The sequence below is a fragment of the Cornus florida genome, unplaced genomic scaffold, assembly GCF_030987335.1.
Source record: "Cornus florida cultivar Cherokee Brave unplaced genomic scaffold, ASM3098733v1 CherokeeBrave_3.0.0_Hap2_Chr01, whole genome shotgun sequence".
NCBI lineage: Eukaryota > Viridiplantae > Streptophyta > Magnoliopsida > Cornales > Cornaceae > Cornus > Cornus florida.
The window spans coordinates 103,879,748-103,903,414 of record NW_026775571.1 but is presented as its reverse complement, the minus strand read 5'-3'; the positions used below and the strand labels follow the sequence as shown (position 1 = coordinate 103,903,414).

The following is a 23,667-nucleotide window of genomic DNA, read 5'->3' as shown; positions in this document are numbered from 1 at the left end:
ACTTTAGTAGGCTAGCGTTCTTATAACGGAAAAAAAATACAAACAGATATTTTATCACTGGATTGATTTAATGAGAGGTAAAAACGCTGACTTAAATTTATATTTATCAAATTATATGTATATATATATATATATATATATATATACATACAATATACATGATGACAAGTAATATCTATTATTTAATGAATTGACTTTCCATTCAAGGGTCTAATGAGTTGAAATTTGAACATTCTCATTCTCAAAAGAAAAAAATGAATGAAAACCCTAAAGAAGAACAAAAAGATAGAAAAACGACCCAAAATAAAAAAATAACTACATGAAAAAAGATGCATATAGAGAGAGAGAAAATCTCTCTATACATATATACATATATATTATATACAGTATTTACTAATTTTGTTTTGATTGCCTTGATTTTCTTGGCACATATATTTGTGTAAATATAAGGAGAGAGGTGGAAAAAAAAAAAAATAAAATAAAATAAAAAAGTGGTAGAATATGGAATCGTATTAACAAGTTAAAAAAAAAACAGAATCGTAGTCACCTTTTTTTTTTTTTTTGGGTCAACCCTTCTTTGTAGAATTTGAGGTTAAGGAAATAAGGTTTAGTTTGTGGTGCAAAAATTAAAGTTGTTCAATTTGATCGAATCCTACCAATTAGGGTTCAAAATTTTTGATTTGAAGAAATTTTGAAAAATCGAGTGACATACAAACCTTAATAATCCATAATTACTCCGTATATAATTTGTTCTTCCTTATAATTTTGTTTGAGAAGCATGTTTGTATACATATTTTATTTTTTGTTGAATTGTTTTAAAGTGAGTTTATTTTGCATTTTAATTTTATTTTAATTTTAGTCCAAAAATAAAGATAAATTGTATAATAATATACTCTATATAATATATTATATAAAGTATAACATATACAGTGATATTTGTACATATGGTAAAACAAAAGTAATTTTTTTTTCTTTACTTGCTGATTTGGGCTAACTTGGTGATCACAATACTATGTTGAGCAGGTGGATTAACCACCACTGTTAGATACTCACGGGAGGTAACTGAAAATTATTTTTTTCCTCTCATAACTCTCTCTCTCTCTTTATTATAAAAATTTTTTAAAAAAAAAACCAAAAAGTGAAATAAAATGTTACTTATTCACTCAACTTGATGGTTTAGAACAAAAGAAAAAGAAAAAGAAAATTGATTATTTAGACATGTTGATTGAAATTTGTTTTTATTTATTTTTAATAAGATAGTTTTGTTTTAAAAAAAATTAGTTGACGTGTAACGTTCTGAAACATTGGATTGTGTATCATAAAAAAGTAACAATAAAATCCTTTTTAAAAAATAGTTTAATGAGGGTTTTGTTGCTATATTTTGTCCATTCTAATACAATGGATGAGATAAGAGCATGTCCAATGCAAAATGCGATATTTTCATGCTAAATTTATATTTTGAGAGAAAATACAATGTCAAAATGATATATTTTAATAATTCTTCTCCAATAGTGCATTCCATTCAAAATGCTATATTTAAATTAAAACTAACAAGAAAAATATAAAATTACGAGAGGTCTTTTGAGAGCTTTTATATTTGGTATTGGAGTGTATTATTTTTATTTACTTGCTATATTTTGAGTTTAAGAGGTCATTTGAAATCTACTATATCCGACAATACTTTTGATAATCTCAAAATATGAGAGGTCTTTTGAGACTCCATTACAGCGTCTTATTTTCATTCACTTGCTATATTATGAATTTTCATTCACTTGCTATATTTTGAATTTAAGAGGACATTAGAGATGCTCTAAGTTTGATAGTAAAACTCGGGGTGCAAGTTGGTAATCCAAATTTTTTGAGTCTGGAGTGATGGCTTTAATGTTTCGAGTTGCGTTATCTTTTATCAACGAGTTCATAGTAAAATTTATCTTTTATCAAGCACGTTCTACTGAATTTTCATGCAATCATCAATACCGTGAATTTGATATTTTGCAAGTGTATTTTATGAAAACAATTAGGTTGGACTCGGTCTAAATATAATCTCTAGTATCAATAGGGCCAAGGGGGACGAGGCACACAGTTAAGAAGAGTAGTAGTACTTGTAAATGTTGAGTGGGAAGTCGATAGGGGGCAGAAATTTGGAGAATGGCTGAAATAATTATGGGCAGATAAACATGAATGTTGGACAAATAAGTGGTGTCGGAATTTGCCAACCACTATTTTATTTATTTATTTATTTATTTATTTTTTGAGTCATTTGATTGATTGAACTCTACGTATGCCACGTGTCTAGATTCATCACTATTAAACTCTCTCTCTCTCTCTCTATATATATATATATTTATTTTTTCTGCTTAATAACATGGTTGTATTAATTTGTGACCTGTCTGTTTGATTCACTATGATTGGTCCCAAGTTCCTAACACATAAAGGAGTTGGTGTGTCGGGGGGCATTTAATTTCTAACCTTAACCTTTGAGCGGGATTTAAAAGTGATTACTACGCGCGCGCGCGGGGGGTGGGGGGATGATTGGTCCCAAGTTCCTAACACATAAAGGAGTTGGTGTGTCGCCGGAGACCGCGGGGGGGGGGGGGGGGGGGGGTTAATCTTAACCTTGGAGCGGGATTTAAAAGTGATTACTGTGGACCGAATTCGAATCGGATCGATTAAATTTATATTCAATTTGTTAAGCAAATAAATTATCGGATTCGGATCACTAACCGGTTCTTGGACTGAATGTCCCAATTTATATCCTATTTAGCTCGGACTTGAATTGAATCGACTTCAAACTCGGATTAAAATCATATTTACTAACATATATAATTATAAAGTTAGATGAAGTGGAAAATTGTTAATATATAGAATACTACATAATATAACTATGCAACTAAATGAATATAATGATAAATAATCAATATATATAAATTTAGTAATATATAACTAATATATATAACATTGATGAGAACACCACACTATTAGTATGTATATTAAGAGATTTATTAGCATGTGGATGAGAACACCACACTATTGTATATATAACATTATGATTTTTTTTTTTTTTGATTACCTCTAATACAATTCTAATAGGATTATTGATATAAATATGTAAAATTATTGATAAATAATTATATATATATAAAATTTTAATCGGATCGAATCGGATCAATATCATCCATATTCGATTTGTTAAGTTAACGGATTATCGGATTCAGATAGTAATTGGGTTATCGGATTTTTTGTTCAATTCATATCCGACTAATCGGATCGGATTCGGATCAGGATCCGCTCCATTGACAGGTCTACTTTTGAATTGTGAGAACTATCTTGAATGAACCCGGATGGTGCCTTCAGTTTTGAGCAAAGTTTCATTAATCGAGAGTGAAAACAAGTAAAAAAATCTAAGTCACCTAAAGGACGAATTGAGTGAGAACATGGGCAGAGTGAAAGCACAGCAAAGCATAAGAGCGGCACCAGTTTAGAAAGTCCTATGACTTACACGTTGCATCAATTTTAAAAAATTATGTGACTTAGGTGGCGAATGTATTATTAGTGTAAAACATTACATCACAGTGCAATATATATATTATGATGTTGTGATTCAAATTTGGTAACGCGACTCAACAAAGGGAAAAATTTTTGATCTGTTTTTTGCTCATGGACCAAAATTAGTCTCTTGTAACCCGATATATAAGGGCGCTTAGGATTTAGAGTGGTGTAAAAGAGACACTCCAAAATTCTGACAGAAACAAAGTGAGAGGTTGAAAATTTGTAACCTCCAATTTTACAATAGTGAAGACTTTCACTAGATCTTAACCGTGGATGTAGATTGTTGAACCACGAATAATTCTTTATGTTTTTTGTGTAGTGTGTTTATTTTTTTTTGTGTAGTGTGTTTATTTTTTGTTGTGATTCTTGATTTTATTTTGGGTGGTTGCGGTTGCCATAATATATATATATATATATATATATATATATATATATAAATGATGTAAAATTATAGTATAAACAGTGTAAATTATTACCCAATAGAGAAAGAAAAAAATCCAAGTTCTATCTTAAATAATTTTGGGTGTCAAATTTGTCAAACTCTTCTGACCTAATGATATGGATGAAGCAGCAATATTGTTGCTATTAATAATCGAAACTGTACATTATCCAATTTCAATCATTAAATGTAATAAAATCCCTTGTCTACCCTTTTTCTAGAATAATAATAATATTTTTTTAAATAATTAGTAATCAAACTTCATTCCTTTATAATGATTTAGATAAAATCACACTTTGTAGGTTTGATTTCGCAAATTTTTTTTACTAAATTGTACCAGTAATTATTTTTTATATATAATCACAATGTCCATCGAATTATGAGCATTTCCACTCAAACTGTTCAAGAATTAATTCCCCTCACTTCGTCATTTTCGAATTTGAAAAATGGATCATTGTTTTAATAAAAACTAAATTAATTTTTTTTAAAAATTCCTCAGTTTTTCTGTTTTTGTAGAAAGGAAAAACTGTCGGATGACAAATTATTAGTGACCCATCGCCATAAAAGTAGAAAAAAAAAAAAAAGAAAATCCTTATAAATGTGAGTTCACAATGACTGCAATTAAAAAATTGTGATTCAGTGGGCCCGTCAATCATGGACGTTGAATATAAATGATTTTTCACCGCGCTCAAAAGTCAAGGAAGACGTACTCCTTAGCCCCACACAATCCCTAAATCAATGCCAATATTCTATTGTATGATTAAACAGAGTGAAGAACAACAACAGATTGTATTGTACACGAAGAGTCACAGCAATCTACAATTTCATACTCGTCAGATCTGATTATCTGACAACATCTTCGTTGAATCGAAGCTCGAAACATTATCCGGTGACCTAAAAATCAGTTGTTTTTAGCTGCAAAACCACTAGGGAGCACTCACAATGGACGCTTTGAGGAAGCAAGCGAGTAAGCTCAGAGACCAAGTCGCCAAACAACAACAGGTACCATTTCTATTGCTTTTTTCCCGTTTGTTTGCTGAGAAAATATATGAAACGGAAAGAAATTGAAGTTGTGTAACCTATTGGTAATCCACTAGCTGAGGTTCGGTGTGGTTGTTGGAAATTAAACACGACACAAGATTCAATATTTTATCTTTGTCTAATTTATTTTCTGGCGACAAATTAATCAGATAACTTAGTTTTTATCTGCCCTAATCAATTTCGGATGAATCTGGTTATATTGGAAATTCACTGTGCAGGTTGAGTTATGCTTTATTATTGAAATATTACTATGAGGATTATAACTTGAAATAATGAAATTAAAGTTCTAGATTTATGGGGTAACTGCCCTTTTGATAGTGAGAATTGTGCTATGTAATCTTGATGTTGGTGACAGAGTACATTAGATTATATCTTATGTTTCAACATTTTATGTCCTTTTTGTTGATAGCTGTGATGATATAAACCCTACATGTTTTGGTTCATGTAAAATAAGAGTAATGCTATCAAGAGATTGCTTTCTTGAGCAGTTATCAAATCCCTTTAGTTTGACCACTGATGGAGAAGAATGTCGACATTTGTGAAGGTTAAGTAAAAGCCAAAAGGATGTTACTGAAAAGTGTTTCAATTCTACCGTTGAAAAGTGCTGTCGAGTTGTGATTGGCCAGGATCATGTAAAAATTTCTCGAGCTTAGGGCTCTTGATAAACCTCCTGATAGCATTCCTCATTAAATAATGTCACGGAGAGTGGGTGTTTATCTTATGTGCAAGATTGAAATATATATATATGTTGTTGAAAAATCTATGAACTAATGAAATTTTAGTTGACATCAGACTTGGAAAAATTTATCAGACAGAACTGAAACTTAATTGTTTGTTACTCTACATTTACTATAGTTTCATGGGACTGTCATAACAAGATTCCAATAAACAGGAGAGAGAAAGGACCGTTGTAGAACCAATTACCAACTAACGTTTAAGCAGTCCTAAGGTTTTCTAAAAATATATATATATATATATATATATATATATATATCATAAGAAATAAAGTTAGAGACCCAAACTGTGCTTGTCTTAAATCTTAGTAGACAATTTTCATTTTTTCATTTTAAATAATTATTGTTTATTGATTATTTATGAGAATATTGGAATTTCAGGCTGTAATAAAGCAGTTTAGTGGAACTGGTTATGAAAGTTCAGATGTGATTGTTATCGATGAAGTTGAGATGCATAGACACCAGCAACTAGAGAAACTGTACAGGTCTACTCGTGCAGGAAAGGTAAAGAAGTATGACTTGTTTATCATTAAGACTTCTTTAGGTCGCCAATGCAAACTGATATTGTTTACTTATTTGTATGTGGTGCCATAACTTATATTATTTCTTGGTTGCTAACTGAATGAAATTTCATTGTACATCATTTTTAGTGGGAGTCATGGTGGGAAATGTATATATACGCCTTAAATGTATTAAAGACATTTGGTGAAATCCTTAAAGCAATAGTTCTATATGCTTCAATGTTTAACTCTGAGGAATCTTTCCTAGGGTTGTGTTGCTATTGTTACCTAGTTGGCAAACATAAAGAAGGGGGATTTAGCTATTATATTTATATTTTGCTGAAATGCAAAGAGTTAAATCAAGTGATCTAGTGAACCTTACGAATTTGGAGTTTGATTCCTTATAGGAACGGAGCCTTCTCCTTCTCATTTAGCCTGTGGAAGCATTGATGGGCTTTGGTCCATAAGTGTGAGAGGTTTCTACAAGTTCCGTTTTGGTAAAGAATGAGGGATATGGACAATTTTGAAAAGGGTGGGTTACTTATGTGAAGGAAATGGAAATATATTGTCACTTTGAATGATATTTGGTGTGGTTGGGCTCTTAGCCTCATACTAGGGATTATTTCTAGCCTTATATAATAATTTTGTATATAAGGATGCAAAGATGGAAGGATTTTTTTGTTAGACTTGGTATAGATCATTGAGTGTGCATCATTTCATGACTTTGCAGTTGGTGCTGATGGCAGAGATTTTATCTTAGGTTCAACTTAGCTGGAATTTTTGGGGCATGAGAATTTAATGAATGGATCATAGTGAAATTTTTTGTTAGCATCCTGCATTGATCCCATCTGGGCCTTGGAGCAACGGTAAGGTTGCTCCACTTTGACCTGGAGGTCTCCTCTCCGCATGTGGAGGTAGGACTGCGCATATCTGACCCTCCCCAGACTGCATTGGCGGGAGCCTTGTGCACTGGACTAGCCCTTATCCTGTATTGATCCCACCACCATGAGAATGTAGAGGATAGTGCGGCATTCTCATATCCCCTCCAAAATGACTTCTTTTGCATGGATAGTGACACGTAACAAGAATTAAATTGTGCATCATTTCAGATATAGAATACGGTTGTTTGAATATCCCATCCAAAATGACCTATTATGTGAGTCATAGTGAGTACGGTTTAAAAATTGAAATATTTAATTGAACCCTGATTTTAATAATTCTTGGAATATATATATATATATATATATTCTAATTTTAAGAAGGGGAAAGTTCTCCTTCTCTGGATACAGGTCCCTTATCTTGCGTTCCTAGAATGTTTTGCTTGGCTTTATTTCCATTCTAGTGTGAACTTGTGATATTTGTTAGATTGATTTTCTGGATGTGTTACATAAACATTTCTGCAGGAATTTCAGAAAGAAGTTGTTAAAGCAGCGGAAACATTTTCAGCTATAGGGTATAGGCATATTGAAGCAGGTATAAGCATATAAGCATATTGGGACGTATATTTATTTAATTTGGTGAACCAAGAGATTAGCTCTGTATAAATCTTCTTTGTGGATTAAAGATTGTTGTTTCATAATGGTCTGTTTATGTATTTGAATCAATTCTTTCTGAGCATCATGGTTGTTAGGAAACAAGTTGTCCGAGGATTGTTGCAAATATGGAGTTGAGAATGACCACGACAACATTCTAGCTAAGGCTGCATCTATATACGGTGATGCCCGCAAACATGTTGAAAAAGAGCAAGAAGACTTGAATCGGCTATTATTTTCACAGGTTGGTTTTGTCTTTATATATAATTAACCGAATTGCTATTACTTTATTTATAGTTATTTGTTTGTTTTCTATTTTTATCATATAAGTATATATAATTTATCAGTAATTCTGGATGATAAGAGAATACATACAATGTTTTCACTTTGACTTCCTTTGGGATGCTAATTAGTTAAATATTAAGTAATTAGATCACTGGTTCTTCTTCTGATTGTCCAACTAGAGTTCCGATTTCCATCTTTTTAGTCGTGGAATAAGATGTTAGAGGGATACTTCTAGGTTATGTGGGGTTGAATCATATATGTGAGGTTGATCTCTTATCTAATATTTGTTAGAAGGAACCACGTTCGTGTCGGACACTTTTTTATACTCCCATGCACATGTTGAACACATATTTAATCTGTCCATAACTTTAAAATAGAATTCCTCATTTTGGACACGACTGACACTTTCCTGTACATGTAGTTAACACGTGACCAGTAAACCCTGGACATTTATTGGTTAATACTTAATGTTAGCATGGAAAACGGTAAGAATTGATAGAAATTTCAAATTCAAGGTTTATATAAAATCTATATAATGTATGACCATATTGAAAAGGTAAAGAAATAGAAAGGTTTTGTTGAAGGAGTGAGTATGCGAGTAGGAGAGGAGCCGTCAAATTGTGTGCATATATATACATATGCACATCTACATGCATATATAAAGACATGCATACAAATATATATCATGTATTTATCAAATCTTCCTATGTGCGACAGGGATGATTGTGATTATATTATTTGTAATCTATAAATTTCATGTTACAATCATCAATATTTATTTGTAGTATATAATACATTTTTATATGAAAAACGTATCTTTTCCTTGTCATGTTGTCCTACCTTTTTAAGATATGCGATGTTTGTTCATGTAATTTCCACATCCTGTGTCTGTATTCATGCTTCTTAAGACATTATACGTTTAAAATGAAAAGAAAGATTATAAGTTATTTTTGAGCTCACATTTTTAGATAAGATTACAGTTTTGGTTTCGGTTTCCAAATAGAGAAGCATCTATTCATATGATTGGCTTATCAACTTTACCTGTATTTTTTATTCATGTCAATATTGTTGAAAACTTTATTAGTATTTTTAGACCTTACTAAAAAAAAAGAGATTAATTTGTAAATAATGTTTTTTTACTGGCTTTTAATTTTTTACTTCAGTTTTTACTTATTGAAAAAAAAAAAAAACCTTACCATAATTGTTAATTTTTACTTCACTTTTTACTATCTATTTAATCTGAGAAATATATTTTCATTAAAGAAACAAAAATTAAAAGTTAAAATCTATGAAAATTAGAAGAAATTACACAAACACGATATTTCCGAGTCCATTGAGCTTTGTCTTTATCTATTTTTTATTCATCCATCAAATTATGTGAGTAGCATTTTAAAAATAGAAGTAACGCAAGGAACATTTTACAAATAAAGAGAAGTAATATAAAATTATAGAAAATTAAAAGTTAAAATCTATGATAATAAGAAGAAATTACAGAAACATGATATTTCCAAGTTCATTGAGCTTTGTCTTCATCTATTTTTTATTCATCCATCAAATTAAGAGAATAATATAAAATTATAGAAAAAGGAAGCACTATGCTAAGATGAGATACGTTGTACAATCAATTGACTTGAACCCAGCATCTTCAAATTTGAATTTTATTTATTCTCCATGAACTATGAGCTCCCTGTAATGTTGAAAAATTAAAAATTACTGAAAACAATAGTTTGTGTGTGACTTTGGTCCCTATATAGATATACTACTTATATATGCTTTGAAGTCCACTGTAAAAAGCTTTTGAGAGTTGAAACTAATTCCTGATCTATGATTCGTGGCCTGAATTGGATTGTAAATCTGTTAGCCCCCAGATATGGGTTGCTTTAAGTGGCAATGAAAAAATATCATTAGAAGTATGTGTGTACTGAAGTGGTGGAGATTTGTGTTAACGGGCGTATTCTTGTCGTGTCAAAAAAAGTATTCTATTATATGGGTTGACCATAACATGAGCGTTTAGTAAATGGTTCAGTGAGCCATGACACAAGCATGACCCGTTTATTAAAAAGGTAACATAACGATAACATGACCTGTTTAACTTATTTAATAAATGGGTCATATGACCTATAAGTTGTAACAAGACATGACTGATTTAACAATTTATTTACTATTTTTTTCTTTAAAAAAAATTAAAATTCAAATATATACAAAAAATAATAATTAAATAAAAAATTATGGAATGACTTCTTAATTTCATTTCAACATCACCTTTTTCCAAATGAATGGGGCCGGCCACATGGATTCTCTTTCTCCATTCTATTCTATTATACACCTTATCTCCTCTAAGAGTTAGATGTTTTAAAATATTAATTTCATTTTATCTATAAAATACACAATTACCAAGGGCCTTGTAGTCTAGCGGTACTTCCCCACCTTCCAAAGTAGAAGGTCGAGGATTCAAGTCCCCATAGGGGCAAAAAGTGGGTGTGTGGGTGTGTTTTTTGCCAATGAAAAAAAGATGCACAATTAACCAAAGGTTTCACTATAGTACCATACGAATTTGAATGTCATATCTATTATAAACGTTGAAACATGTGAGGAGTCGATTTGAGTTAACAATTAGTTAAATGGGTTAAATGAGTTGAGTCTGCGAACCTGAACACGACACAATTAATTTAATGGCTTAATCGGGTTGGCACAATTATGACTTTAATGTCAATCCAAATTTAGTAATTTCTTTTTGGATATGAGTTGTGTTGGTGTCATGTCAAAATTTGCCATTAATGTATAGAGTTGAGGATGAATATTAAGGCTAGGGTTTAAAATATAGCGGATTTGACATGGGATCCAATTCAATTTGAAGTCCATTTTAGCAGATTTGAATTTTAACTTTGAATTCGAATTCCAAAATGAGTCCGATATGGATATTTCGGGAAAGGTCCATCACTGATTCTGACCGGATATGAATATGGGTCATAAGGATTTGGATCGGATTTACCCCCGATCTGACCCTAATAAAGCATATTTAACTATATTAGGATCCTATTTGTACTATATCTATATGGGTTGGATATAGATCATGTCCATGCAGTTTGATTCAAATTCGGATCCGGCTATGGATCCTAAAAAAGAAAGGGAGATTCGAACTTGGATTCATATGATTCTGCTCTAGATCCACTCCATTCTAACCCCTAATTAAGGTTGTTTGGGTTCTTGATAAAATCGATCACTATTAAATTGGATAATTTATTGCTCTCATTTTCCAGCTGAAGCCAATGCGTATTACATATGCCTTGCAGTGTCGGATCCAAACGATACTTTAAATACTGTCTGAGTGTTCCAGGAAAACACTATTAGAATGGAGTTAATTGTTTTCTTGTCCTCTCTTTAAATGACTATATTCCCCTTCCCTCCCTCCCTCCCTCCCTCTTCTATCGTCCCTTTTTTTTCCCCATCTTTCCTCTGTCATTAAACTATTGGTTTTTGTGGAAGCAAATGAAACACTACCCAAAATGACCACCCAATAATTGATTTGTTTATCCCAATTTATTTTAGTCAGATTGAAAATTTGTCTAATCATTGTAACTATATAAATAAGAGCATGACCTCAACAGTTCTTATTTTCCAGATCTTAGAACCCTTGAGAGCAATGATAATTGGTGCTCCTTTGGAGGATGCTCGTCACCTGGCTCAACGTTATAGTCGAATGAGACAAGAAGCAGAGACACAGGTAATCAGACAGTCGGGATTCCTATAAATGAGAAAAGACAATGCAAAGTAAAGCAGCTGCATGAACCTACAGTTTATATTCACTTAATATTTAATCCTAGATCATTGGTCTTATAATCTTACAATTCTAATTGACCATATAAAGTAAACAGGCAGCAGAGGTTTCCAGAAGACAAGCACGTGTTAGGGAACTTCCTAGTCCTGAAAATGTGTCAAAGCTACATGCCGCAGAAGCTAAAATGCAGGAAATTAAAGCCAACATGGCAGTTCTGGGTAAAGAAGCAGCTGCTGCATTGGCTGCTGTAGAATCACAGCAGCAGAGGCTGACATTCCAGAGGCTTGTCGCAATGGTATATATGCACATTATCCTATGGAGTTGATATTCTCTTTTGGCGCAGATTATCAGTGGGATTTTATGTTAATTTAAGTTTGTGCTTTTGAAGGTTGATGGAGAAAAGACATATCATGAGAGAGTAGCTGCTATTCTTGGTGAGGTTGAAGCTGAGGTGAGTGTCTGTTTTCTTTCTTTCCAGCAAAGAAATAATTATATACTAAAGCAATCTATGTTTATGTGATGATCTGAATTTGGTGATAGATGGTCTCGGAGAAACAAAGGAAAGAGTCTGCTCCTCCTGTAATTCCCTCTAACCACTTCTCAGAGAAAACAAAGTACTTCTTGGCTGAGGTATCTTCTAAACTTCACAAAATTTGGACCATGAAAATATGTGTTCATCCCTAGATTTAAGAAAGTATATTTTATTAGCTTTTGCATAAAACTGTTAGAGCAGCTTTCTAGATAAATCTTCAGAACATATTTTGGTGTCATAGTGACGAGCAATTCTACTATGGAAGTAAATCCTCAAGGGAAAAGCAAAAGCACGTTTAAGAAAAAAGTAAAAAGGTCGTTTGATGGTTGAAAGGGTAGAATCCTATCGATATTATTTGACTACGTTATATTGTCATCCTCTTGTTGGTTTCCCCGAAAGGATGCCACTGAAATTAATCCTTGGCTACCCAGCAAACCACAAGGTAAATACTCATTTGAGCATGATTGATTAAAGTTTTATATTTTTCATCCTGCAGGCAGTGCATGCTTTTGATGCATCATCTGAGAAGGAACTGAGCTTGGCAGTGGGCGACTATGTTGTTGTCCGGAAGGTTTTCCTCATCTTCTTCAAGAATTTTTTTTTTTTTCCTTTCTTGCATTTACGCTGCCAAGTCACGTTGGTCCTTTGTTGGAAACAATGAAGGAATCTAACTTTCCTATCACTGTGTTGATGTGAAATGATTTTTCTAGGTGAAAACTTTTAAAGAAAATGATTAGCTTGCAGCACAACCATATATTTCCATATGATGTCTAATAGTTATAGCCTTTTTTCAGAACTGTATCCCGTTTCCACTCAAATTGTTGGGGAGCTCTCTTAAATTACACATAGGACTCTTATGACTCAAAAAACATTCAAAAGCTTCCATAAATGATTTAAGTCAAATGTTTAGTTGGAACTTACAAGAAACAAGTTTTCCTTCTTTACCCCCCACCCCCCCTCCCCCCTTTTGTAACGGAATTTTTTTCGTATTGTTATCCAATGCCTCCAATTTGTTTCAAGACAATTTCTTATTTTGTTTCTTTTCAAATTTACTTGGAATTTCCTGTATCAAGTCACTGACCCTTAGTACAAGAGCAATATAATTCCTGTGTGTGTGCGCGCGCTTGGTAGATAATTAATCAAGCTATCTTTTGCAATATTAAAGATTGATGGTTTGTTTATTGGGTATTCTGCGAACACCATGGATTTGCTCAGGTGAGCTCATCGGGATGGTCAGAAGGAGAATGTAAAGGGAGAGCTGGGTGGTTTCCATCAGCATATGTAGAGAAGCGCCACAGGATTCCCAACAGTAATGGGTCTGCTGATATTTACTAAATTTGTGCCCTAGTGTTTAGGTACTGTACTTGATCTCCTTAAATTGATCCTGACCGTGGCTCTAGTATATAATATATTCATATTTCATAAATTGTTTAGTAATTCTTGTGTTCTGATTTATGTAGGAGACTCTGGTTGATGCAAAAAAGTTTATATAGTTCATTATGCGCATGTACTCTTTCAAATTCCTTCTGAAATATACCACCACAATTGTTGATTTCTTTATTTTTTCTTATTGTTGTTGTTGTTGTTATTATTATTATTATTTTGGTAAATGATATATAAAATCTGGATCAATATTTGTATTATGATGCTTTGCGAAGGAAGGTAATTATTAGATGATTTATTATTGAGTCCTAATACTAGAGGAGAGATTTATCACACAGTACATACAGAGACTCTCTCTCTCTATATATATATAGTTTGATTTTCCTTGTAGAAGAGAACGAGTATTAATGGGGGAGAGGAGAGGTGGTGAAGTGGGTGTTTTTTCTAATAGATTTTTTGGGGTTTAAATTTAGTCATTATGTGAAGCTAATTTTCTCCTCCCTCTTGTTTTATGTGGTTAAAATAAAGAGAGGTAAAATTATAAGTAGCTTCAATTTCTTGGTTATTTCATGCTCTTTGGCAGCTCCAAAACTGTAAATGTTAAATCTTTAATGAGAGTCTATTCGTATCCCTACTGACAAAAAGACTCCTTGGACTCTATGCATCAGGGTCAAACCCAAAAAAAAATCAATTTTTGTGTCATTACTCAAAAAAAATAAAAAATAAAAAAAATGGTGTTACCTACCAAAAAGAAAAATAAAATCTGCACGATACATGGACTATCGTAGCAAAACTAATAATGCATTGTGGCAGATTTCTGCGCATTCAACAACAGAATGCAGCTGTTTTGAACTCTTCTTTCTGCTACTTTCAAGAGGTCATGTGAAGGGCTACAAGAGAAGCATAAGCGCCATCGTTTATATTCATAAGCACATCATGTGTTCCCTTCTCTGCAATCACACCGTTCTTCACAACTGCGATTATGTCAGCCCCTTTAATGGTGGTGAGCCGGTGAGCAACGACGACGGTTGTCCTGTGCACCATTACTCTATCTAACGCGTCCTGCACCACGCGCTCTGACTCTGCATCTAATGCACTTGTTGCCTCGTCAAGTAAAAGGATCCTTGGGTCTTTAAGGATTGCCCTTGAAATGGCAATTCGCTGCTTCTGCCCACCGGACAACTGCACTCCTCTTTCCCCAACCGACGTGTCAAAACCCTGTGGCAATGCTGATATGAAGTTGTATGCATTTGCCGCTTTTGTGGCCGCAATGATCTCTTCTTCAGTGGCGCCTCCTTGCTTGCCATAAGCTATGTTTGTGCGGAGTGTTTCATTGAAGAGTACGGGTTCTTGGCCTACCAGCCCCATTTGCTGTCGTAGCCAGCTTAGCTTGAACTTGCGAATTTCAACTCCATCGAGATAAATATGGCCGGAGTCGGGATCATAAAACCTCTCTATTAGACTGATTACTGTAGACTTCCCACTGCCACTCTCTCCAACAAGAGCAACAGTCTACAAACAAAATTTAAGCCATCAAAGAGAGAGAGAGAGAGAGAGAGCTGCATTTTGTAGTATGAAATAGATTCTGTATATCTCAACTTGACCATTCAAAGGTCCATTTCTGAATGGTCATATATATATGATAATGGATGAAGAAGGTCAATATGAGAAAAACTAAAAGAAGAATAGCTGGTGAGTACCTTTCCAGGGGGCATGGTTAAGCACAAATCTCTGAAAACTTGGATATCGGGGCGTGTTGGATAACTAAAGGAGACATTCTGCAACAATAAGTTACCGTTTACAGTTGCTAGCGTTGTGCCCTCGTCACTGCTCGAGTCAATCTTGGACTTCCTGTCGAGAATTTCAAAAATGGAGGCAGCGGATTCCCTAGCTTTGTTTAAGTCTGGAGTCAAAGCGGTACCCTGGGAAATCCCAAGTGCAGTCATTGTCAAAGCAAAGAAAACCTGTAGGCATAGGGGGGGAGGGGGTGTTAAAATTAGAAACAAAGGAAGTTTCAGTAAACAGAAAATTAGAAGAAAGCAAGCAGTCTTTAGACCCTGAAAACTTCGGCAAAAGTTGCTTTATTATGTTGCACAAGTATAGATCCAATGTAGAAACTGAATGCATTTGTGCACATCAGTGCAAATTGACCAAAGCCGAAACCACATCCACCGACAACTCCCAGCCTAATTCCTTTTTTCATGGGGGCTTGACATTTCTTTTGGAACATATCCATCACCTTCTCCTCAGCACAAAACGATGCAACTGTTCTGATGCCGCCAACGGCATCATTTGCAACTTGACTGGCTTCTTCATACATCACCTACAAACATTTACAACATTCTTATTAGTTGATCCAGCAGCAGCTAGGGTGTTAAACAGATGACAAGAAGCAATAAAAACTTAGATCCCTTCATTCCATTCTTCCCATTTAGATGCCATAGTGTTTGCCGTACAAGGCTTTGATTCCAATATTTGGCGGTTTAGACTAACCTTGGCATCTGCGCTGAACCCTTTATAGAATTTCATCTGAAAGTACCCTTGCACGCCCACCAACGGCAACACAGCTAGAATGATGAATGCCAATATCCAGTTAGCTGTGAATGCAATGGTAACTCCAGCTATTATTGTTGCTGCGTTCTGGACAATGGTGGCCAGGGAATCACCAACAATACTCCGCACCGTTGTAGCATCAGTAGATAGCCTCGCACCAACAGCACCACTGAATGTAACATAAAAAGTATGTATGGGTGGGTGTCACAAAGTGTTCAAAAATGGGAGGAGCATTTGAGCATTACTAATTGGTTAACGCACCTTGAATTTGCGGGGTCATCAAACCAACTAATTTCTTGATACACAACCTTCTCGAATGTGAGGGAACGAATTCGTTGGATCAATTTACCCCCTGCAATGGCAAACATATAGCTCTGCAGTGGCAAGACTACCAGATTAAGGACTCCCAGACCGATGAACATGAGTGCCCAGAACCTTGAATCTTTCTTTAATTCGTTTGGAGGTTCAAAAAATGTCTTAATGGCTGATGATATTAGGAGTCCATATACAGGGAAGGTTACACCATGTATGGCTGCAGCAATAGTTCCAAGTAGCAAAACTGGGACCTCAGGTTTATTTAGGCAGGCTAGCCATCTAAGGGAAAATTTGCGACGCTTCTGCTTAACGGTATCTTTTTTCTCAGTATTCTCCTCCTCATCTCCAGTGGGACCGAGAGTACCAAAACTTTGTCTGACAGAGTACCGCTGGCTACCTGATGAGCCTCTGCTTACGGATCTCCCCATCGATCTCGCGCTTCCAGACTTACCCATTGTTACATCTACAGAATCCAGACTTGTATTAACATCATCTGGATCGATCCCTTGTGCTTCTTCAGCTTGATTAGTCCCTTCTTGCAAGCGAACTAGCTGGGAGTAAGCCCCATCTGGATCTTTGATCAACTCAGCATGAGTACCTAACATTCAATTTCAAGAAAAAAAAACGTATACTTAGTGAACAAAGTGGCCAATGATGATCAACTTTTCAAATATGAAATAAGTGATATGGTGTTACCTTGCTCCACAAGCTTCCCAGTTTGCACCACTGCTATCATGTCTGCATTTCTGACTGTTGTCAAACGATGTGCAACTACCACAGTTGTCCGGTTTGACATGATTTTTACCAACGCATCTTGCACAATACGTTCTGACTCGGCATCCAGCGCACTTGTTGCTTCATCAAGGAGGAGGATTTTTGGGTTCTTCAAAATTGCTCTTGCTATTGCTATTCTTTGCTTTTGTCCACCTGATAGCGCTATTCCATGCTCACCTACCATTGTGTTCAGCCTCTGTAAACATATGTGAGCTGTAGTGTGATTACTTGCTCAGAAGCTAAAAATACTTGAATGGTGTGTGTTTGTGTATATATTATGTATATTAACAAGACATATCTTGTTTATCCATTATTCAGGAATAAAAATGGAAATGCCATTGTTGTCATAAACTGCTAAAATTGAACATCTTCTTTCATGACACAATATAGAAGGTCGTAAATTCCCAAGAAGAAAAAACTAGATTTACCTCGGGCAGCTTATCGATGAACTTTGCAGCATTAGCAAGCTCAATTGCTGTTCTAATCTCTTCATCGGTGGCGTTTTCCTTCCCATATGCTATATTCTCCCTTATAGAAGTTGCAAACAGGACAGGTTCCTGACCAACTAGCCCCATCTTCTCTCTAATCCATTTGAGTTTAAACTTCTTCATATCTACACCGTCTATAAATACGCCACCGGCATCAGGATCATAAAATCTTTCTAAAAGACTTATCACCGTTGATTTCCCGCTTCCACTTTGCCCCACTAAAGCCGCAGTTGATTCACTTGGAACATGTAATGAGAATCCAGAAAATATTTGCACGTCAGGTCTTGCTGGATATCTGAAGTACACATCTCTTAGTTCAATTTCACCCTTGATGTCTTCCAATACAATACCACTAGCGTCATATACATCAATTTTTGGTTTACGTTTGATTGTCTCAAACATTTTGTACGCTGCAGCTTGCCCTGCTGCAAATGCACCCAAGTTTGGGGTTGTCTGTCCCAATGACCTGATCCAAGAGCAAAACATATAAAGATGCATGAGAGAGAAACTGATAAGAGATGATCACATATGAATAAATATGTTTGGAGGGTAATGTTATTTAGATGTCCTAAAGTGCTATTGATAAGTGCCTTGAGTATGTAGAGCAGTAAACAGAATAAATCAGTAAAGTGTTTGTGGAAATAAAATATCATCTTACACTTTACACAAATGCAATATTATACTTACATTCCTCCCATCACGAGTGCCATCATGACATTGATGACTTTTCCGCCATTGTATCCTTTCTCTATGATCAACTTGGATCCATACCAAACGGCCAATCCATAAGTGGAGAACATAATCGCCAAGATAACACCCATTCCCCCTCCTGAGGCTAACCCTTGTCGAACAGCTGCAACATAGGCAGGTTGTAGGTTGCTATTGTACTTACTTATGGCTAACTTCTCCCCGGTGAAGGACGCAACCTAATACATTTACCAAGAGTATGTATCATGCAAGTCGAGGAGTTTCAGTAACAAAGTTATAAGCTAGAACATTCAAATTTGTGTATTCAATGTAGTGCCTTACCGTTCTAATGGCTCCTACTGTTTGCTCAACTACATTTCCAGCTTCTGCATAAGCAATTTGTCCACGGCTTGACATTCTGATCATGACCATTGTCATAACTCCTCCAGCAACAACCATAGCAGGAATGCACGCAATCACGACTATTGCTAGACGCCATCCTTGTATAAATGCAATTGCAAAGCCGCCAATGAATGTTGACATGTTTAGTATGAACCTCCCGACCTGTCATAGCTAATTTTATCACTAATTTTCATCTAGATTGCATGCTGTGTGTGTGTTTCAAGTAAAACTAGAGAAGACATAGAATAGCATGACAAACGAATGAAACTATGTTGTAATTGACAAACTAATTGTCACCTTGTCATGACATTCATGTAGCAATCATACTAGCATGTTGCAAAGAACAGATTCTAACCTTATCACCCATGGCTTCTTGAATTAGAATCGTATCGCCAGACATTCTCCCAATGACCTCACCTGTTGTTGTTTCAGTATCAAAGAATGCAATGTCCTGTCTTAATATTGTTTTCAAGTACAGTTCTCGTACGCGTGCTGCCTGTCTCTCCCCCGTTATTGTCCAACACGTCACCTCTGTAGTGGATGACAATAAGTTAATCTTTATTGAGTGTATAATCTAAATTTGAAAAAAAAGAGGCTTGCAACAAGCTCAAAATCAAGATTGTGGCATGTTTCTTATATGGGCTGCTTAGCAAAGAACACATTGCTTTCACATGACATGGAGTCAAACAAGCTCTCAAATTCATTGGCATAAAGTGTACATTCATATTCATTGATACCTATGTTAAAGCCTTAATCATGCACCAACCTTGAATCTAAGCATAGTACACTTTTGGTTTTATGTATCCCATGCCCAAATCTTTAATACACAAAAAGTCCAAAATTTTAACCAAAATATATTCAAAAAATTTTATCCCACCCACACCCAAGAAAATAAAAAATTTGCATTTGTGCAAGAGCGAAAGAGACTAAAATAAATGCTGCTGAGAGTAAAAATTTAATCTGCACTTACGTAGGAATGCAGAGATGCCGACACCAATACCCAAGTAAAAGAACCTGATGGCTATCTGAAAATCAAGTACATTGTTATTCATTATACACACACATAAGCACGTAATATGTATATAGACTAGTGTACATATTAAATCATATCATGAGACATTCAATGGCTGAGCCAGGAACACAGTAGTGCTCTGTCCTTGATGTCTGATTTTGCTCATTCCGTTTGTCAGTCGAAAAAAATTCAAGGGTAAAGTGCAAAAAAACCCCCCTAAACTTTACTCTCTCTCCCTAAAAATCCCCCTGAACTTTTATTTTAACAATAAACCCTCTAAACTATTTCAATTTTTGCAATAAACACCAGGCAACACTGTTCCGGCAGGTTTTGTCCGTAAAATGCGCACGTGGCCTATGCTGTAATTTGAAAATGGCAATTTTACCCTTATTTAATAAATTTCCAAATTGAACCCTTTTTTTCAGTCTACAGTAAACCATACCTCCCCATAACTTCCTTCCCTAACGCCATCTTTCTCATAAAGATCTCAGTCTCTGTAAACACTCTCCAACCATTAAACAATCAGTAACGTCCCTCTTAAAACCATGATACAGAGAGGAAATAAATATACAAGTCATATATGTGTGTGTGTGTATATGTATATATATAGTCAGTGACGGACCCAGAAAATTTGGTGAGGGGGAGCGAATTTTTAATTTGTGAGTACAAAATTATATGATGGGTTTATTTTTGTAATTTTAGTAGGGTTTTTTTCATAAATTTAAAAAAAATTTAAGTATAAAATGAAAAAAAAAAAATCAGTGGGGCAAATTATAATTATAGTGGGGCATCTTCATAAATTATCAAAATTTGAAGTATAAAATGCTAAAAAAAAAGAATCCAGTGGGGGCGAATTGTAATTTTAGGGGGGGCATTTTCATAAATTTTAAAAACATTAGGGTATAAAATGAAAATATTAAAAATTCAGGGGGGGCATCTGCCCCCCCTAGTCCCCTGCTGGGTCCGTCCCTGTATATAGTTACATAGACTTGACAGACCTGAGACCCATCTCATGGATCCCTTCACAAAATTCAAATACACCTTTCAAAATTGCCTATTTGCTTCTTTCTTTGACGTGCCTCCAAAATTTCTCTCTTTCGCTAGTCTCCACCGGCCTCGTCGACGCCGGCGCAATATCGCCTCCCCTTACCACCACTCAACAGAGGGCACTTTTCATAGCCGACCGTCTGAACAGAGGCCTTTTAAAAAGCTAGACCACGGATCACCACTCTTTTCTTCTCCAAATTCAAGTTCTCCAATTGGTGTCGCAGCCGGCAATTTGTTTGTGACATGGCCGTTGCTCGTCGAAGAGTTTTATAAGGAGAAGTTAATTACTCAGGTGTTGAAGATTGGAGTCAGAGGTGTGGAATTCCAGATTTAGGATTATTGTGGAAAGAGACAAGATAGAGAGAGTTATAGGGGGCGAATTGTAATTTTAGGGGGGGCATTTTCATAAATTTTAAAAACATTAGGGTATAAAATGAAAATATTAAAAATTCAGGGGGGGCATCTGCCCCCCCTAGTCCCCTGCTGGGTCCGTCCCTATATATAGTTACATAGACTTGACAGACCTGAGACCCATCTCATGGATCCCTTCACAAAATTCAAATACACCTTTCAAAATTGCCTATTTGCTTCTTTCTTTGACGTGCCTCCAAAATTTCTCTCTTTCGCTAGTCTCCACCGGCCTCGTCGACGCCGGCGCAATATCGCCTCCCCTTACCACCACTCAACAGAGGGCACTTTTCATAGCCGACCGTCACTATCGTAATATATATATATATATATATATATATATATATATATATATATATATATATAGTTGAACAGAGGCCTTTTAAAAAGCTAGACCACGGATCACCACTCTTTTCTTCTCCAAATTCAAGTTCTCCAATTGGTGTCGCAGCCGGCAATTTGTTTGTGACATGGCCGTTGCTCGTCGAAGAGTTTTATAAGGAGAAGTTAATTACTCAGGTGTTGAAGATTGGAGTCAGAGGTGTGGAATTCCAGATTTAGGATTATTGTGGAAAGAGACAAGATAGAGAGAGTTATAGGTCGATTGATGGACGTTCGGCAAAATCCAGATCTTTACTCTGCCAAATCAGGTTCCAATCAAAATATCCGGAGTCGGCGGCGGTTGTCGCCGGTGATGGTCATTGGCTGGTTCAATTGACGGAGGTTGTGATTGGTCGGTGATTCATCTGTTGCTGGATAAGGATAGCGTACAGATGGAGAGAGTAGAGAGAGAGAGAGCGTAAGGAGGTGTTTGGCTGCTAACATGAAGTAGTGTTAGGTAGTGTTTGTGATATATATATGGTGATGTGTTGGCAGATTCCTATTGGATATTGAGATTAGATTTTGATAAAACAATAAAACGGCGTCGTTTGGTCATAGGGTAAAATGGTAATCTTCTATATCCGGTTAACTCTGGTGACGGTGACTTTTAATTTTGTCCTTAAATGCAACTTTTTAATAGTTCAGGGGGACAATGCTTAATTTAGGGGGATTTTGTGCAATTGCCTAATAATAAGGGGGGTTTATTGCACTTTACCCAAAATTCAATAATGCAAGGACTCGTGAGACCAAATTCTCTCTATTAAGCAAAAACATACAAAAATTTTAAATATACATTTATTCCTTATGTAGCCCACTAAATTGGAAGGTGGAGCAAAATTTTAAAAGAAAGCGATCTTTCTTACAAAGTAAAGAACAAAAGAGAGATACCACCATCAACAGTAGAGATGATCAGATGCCCACAATTTCAGTCTCTACCGTCCTCCATTAATATTGTCATTGTTTCTATAATCAATTGGACACTGAAAATTTTAAATTTATTTTAATCTGGTCCCATCAAGTAAAAATCTATGAGTCCACAACTGAGTCACATGAACTCGCAATGGCAATTTTATGATAATAACCCTCCAATATAAATTTATTTTTTTAGAAGGCATGCACATTTAAATATGCTTGTTGTTTTCTCTTATGTTCGAGCAAGCGCAAACTCACAAACCCACAATATTTCCCTTAACATGGCTTGAACTGAAGGAGAGAGATCATGTCATCTGGTGCCCATTGGTATGCATGGTATTCATGTTCTTCAACACGTTCTTCATCATTTTGTTCTAAATTATCAGGACTTAGCCATGGTTTCCTTCAAAATCAGGGAAAAACTCAACAACCCAATTCAATTCACTTAATTTTCTCAAGAAAAATAAAATATACACACAACTCACTTCTTAGCCAAATTCACTTACGACTTGAGGGTGTTTGTTGTTTTGTTTCAATCACATTTTTCTCTCCATTTTTTTAAATGTTAAAAAAAAACCTAAGGTTTATAATTATTATTGGAATGTCATAAGCTCAAACCAACATTTTAACAACAACAATAACAACAAAATAAATAATAATAATAATAATAATAAATCAGGATCATTAATGAGTACCTGAGAAACAACATGCACAACATGTTTAGGGTCTGAGCTACCAAAAGAATTAACAAGTTCCCCAAAAATAAGAGTCATGAAAGGCATTGCTAAGCCGGCCCCAGCAGCACAAACCCCACCAACGATCATCAACGCAATATCAAGCCGATCCGCAAATGCAAAAAGCCTATAGAACGGAACTTTTTGATCCACTGCTTTCCGGGTTTTCTTCTCTGCCATC

The 23,667-nt window shown here is 35.1% G+C and overlaps 2 protein-coding genes across 6 annotated transcripts; one reads left to right on the top strand and one right to left on the bottom strand.

Annotated features, from left to right (window-relative positions):
• The first annotated feature begins 4,706 nt into the window (after window positions 1-4,706).
• Window positions 4,707-14,069, top strand: LOC132310857 (SH3 domain-containing protein 3). The gene is made up of 11 exons (XM_059808716.1): window positions 4,707-4,990; window positions 6,145-6,267; window positions 7,667-7,736; window positions 7,894-8,039; window positions 11,703-11,804; window positions 11,956-12,153; window positions 12,247-12,309; window positions 12,399-12,488; window positions 12,887-12,961; window positions 13,606-13,745; window positions 13,851-14,069. Exons 1-10 carry the CDS (start codon window positions 4,931-4,933, stop codon window positions 13,723-13,725), a joined length of 1,047 nt encoding a protein of 348 aa, XP_059664699.1. The 5' UTR covers window positions 4,707-4,930; the 3' UTR covers window positions 13,726-13,745; window positions 13,851-14,069.
• Window positions 14,070-14,349: 280 nt separating this feature from the next.
• On the bottom strand, window positions 14,350-23,667 carry LOC132310784 (ABC transporter B family member 9). 5 transcript variants are annotated; one of them, XM_059808713.1, is made up of 13 exons: window positions 23,448-23,667; window positions 19,963-20,017; window positions 19,348-19,523; window positions 18,933-19,154; window positions 18,591-18,829; window positions 17,844-18,369; window positions 17,338-17,611; window positions 17,154-17,239; window positions 16,588-17,087; window positions 16,267-16,495; window positions 15,830-16,096; window positions 15,474-15,737; window positions 14,350-15,285 (listed from the first exon to the last, which is right to left on the bottom strand). In XM_059808713.1, the coding sequence occupies exons 1-13, from the start codon at window positions 23,664-23,666 to the stop codon at window positions 14,644-14,646; spliced, it is 3,699 nt and encodes a 1,232-aa protein (XP_059664696.1). In that variant the 5' UTR covers window position 23,667; the 3' UTR covers window positions 14,350-14,643. The 5 variants fall into 5 exon arrangements, with proteins under 5 accessions (XP_059664696.1, XP_059664693.1, XP_059664692.1 ...); XM_059808710.1 differs by having other exon boundaries at window positions 15,459-15,737; window positions 16,588-17,239; XM_059808709.1 differs by having other exon boundaries at window positions 16,588-17,239.

Bases quoted from the DNA above. Each gene is read 5' to 3' on its own strand.
- LOC132310857 (XM_059808716.1), top strand. From the start codon at position 4,931: ATGGACGCTTTGAGGAAGCAAGCGAGTAAGCTCAGAGACCAAGTCGCC. The intron at 8,040-11,702 runs GTTGGTTTTGTC...CTTATTTTCCAG, and splicing joins ATCGGCTATTATTTTCACAG to ATCTTAGAACCCTTGAGAGC. The intron at 12,154-12,246 runs GTATATATGCAC...GTGCTTTTGAAG, and splicing joins TCCAGAGGCTTGTCGCAATG to GTTGATGGAGAAAAGACATA.
- LOC132310784 (XM_059808710.1), bottom strand. From the start codon at position 23,666: ATGGCAGAGAAGAAAACCCGGAAAGCAGTGGATCAAAAAGTTCCGTTC. The intron at 16,097-16,266 runs GTTAGTCTAAAC...AAATGTTTGTAG, and splicing joins GGTTCAGCGCAGATGCCAAG to GTGATGTATGAAGAAGCCAG. The intron at 15,738-15,829 runs GTCTAAAGACTG...CTATGCCTACAG, and splicing joins CTTTTGCCGAAGTTTTCAGG to GTTTTCTTTGCTTTGACAAT.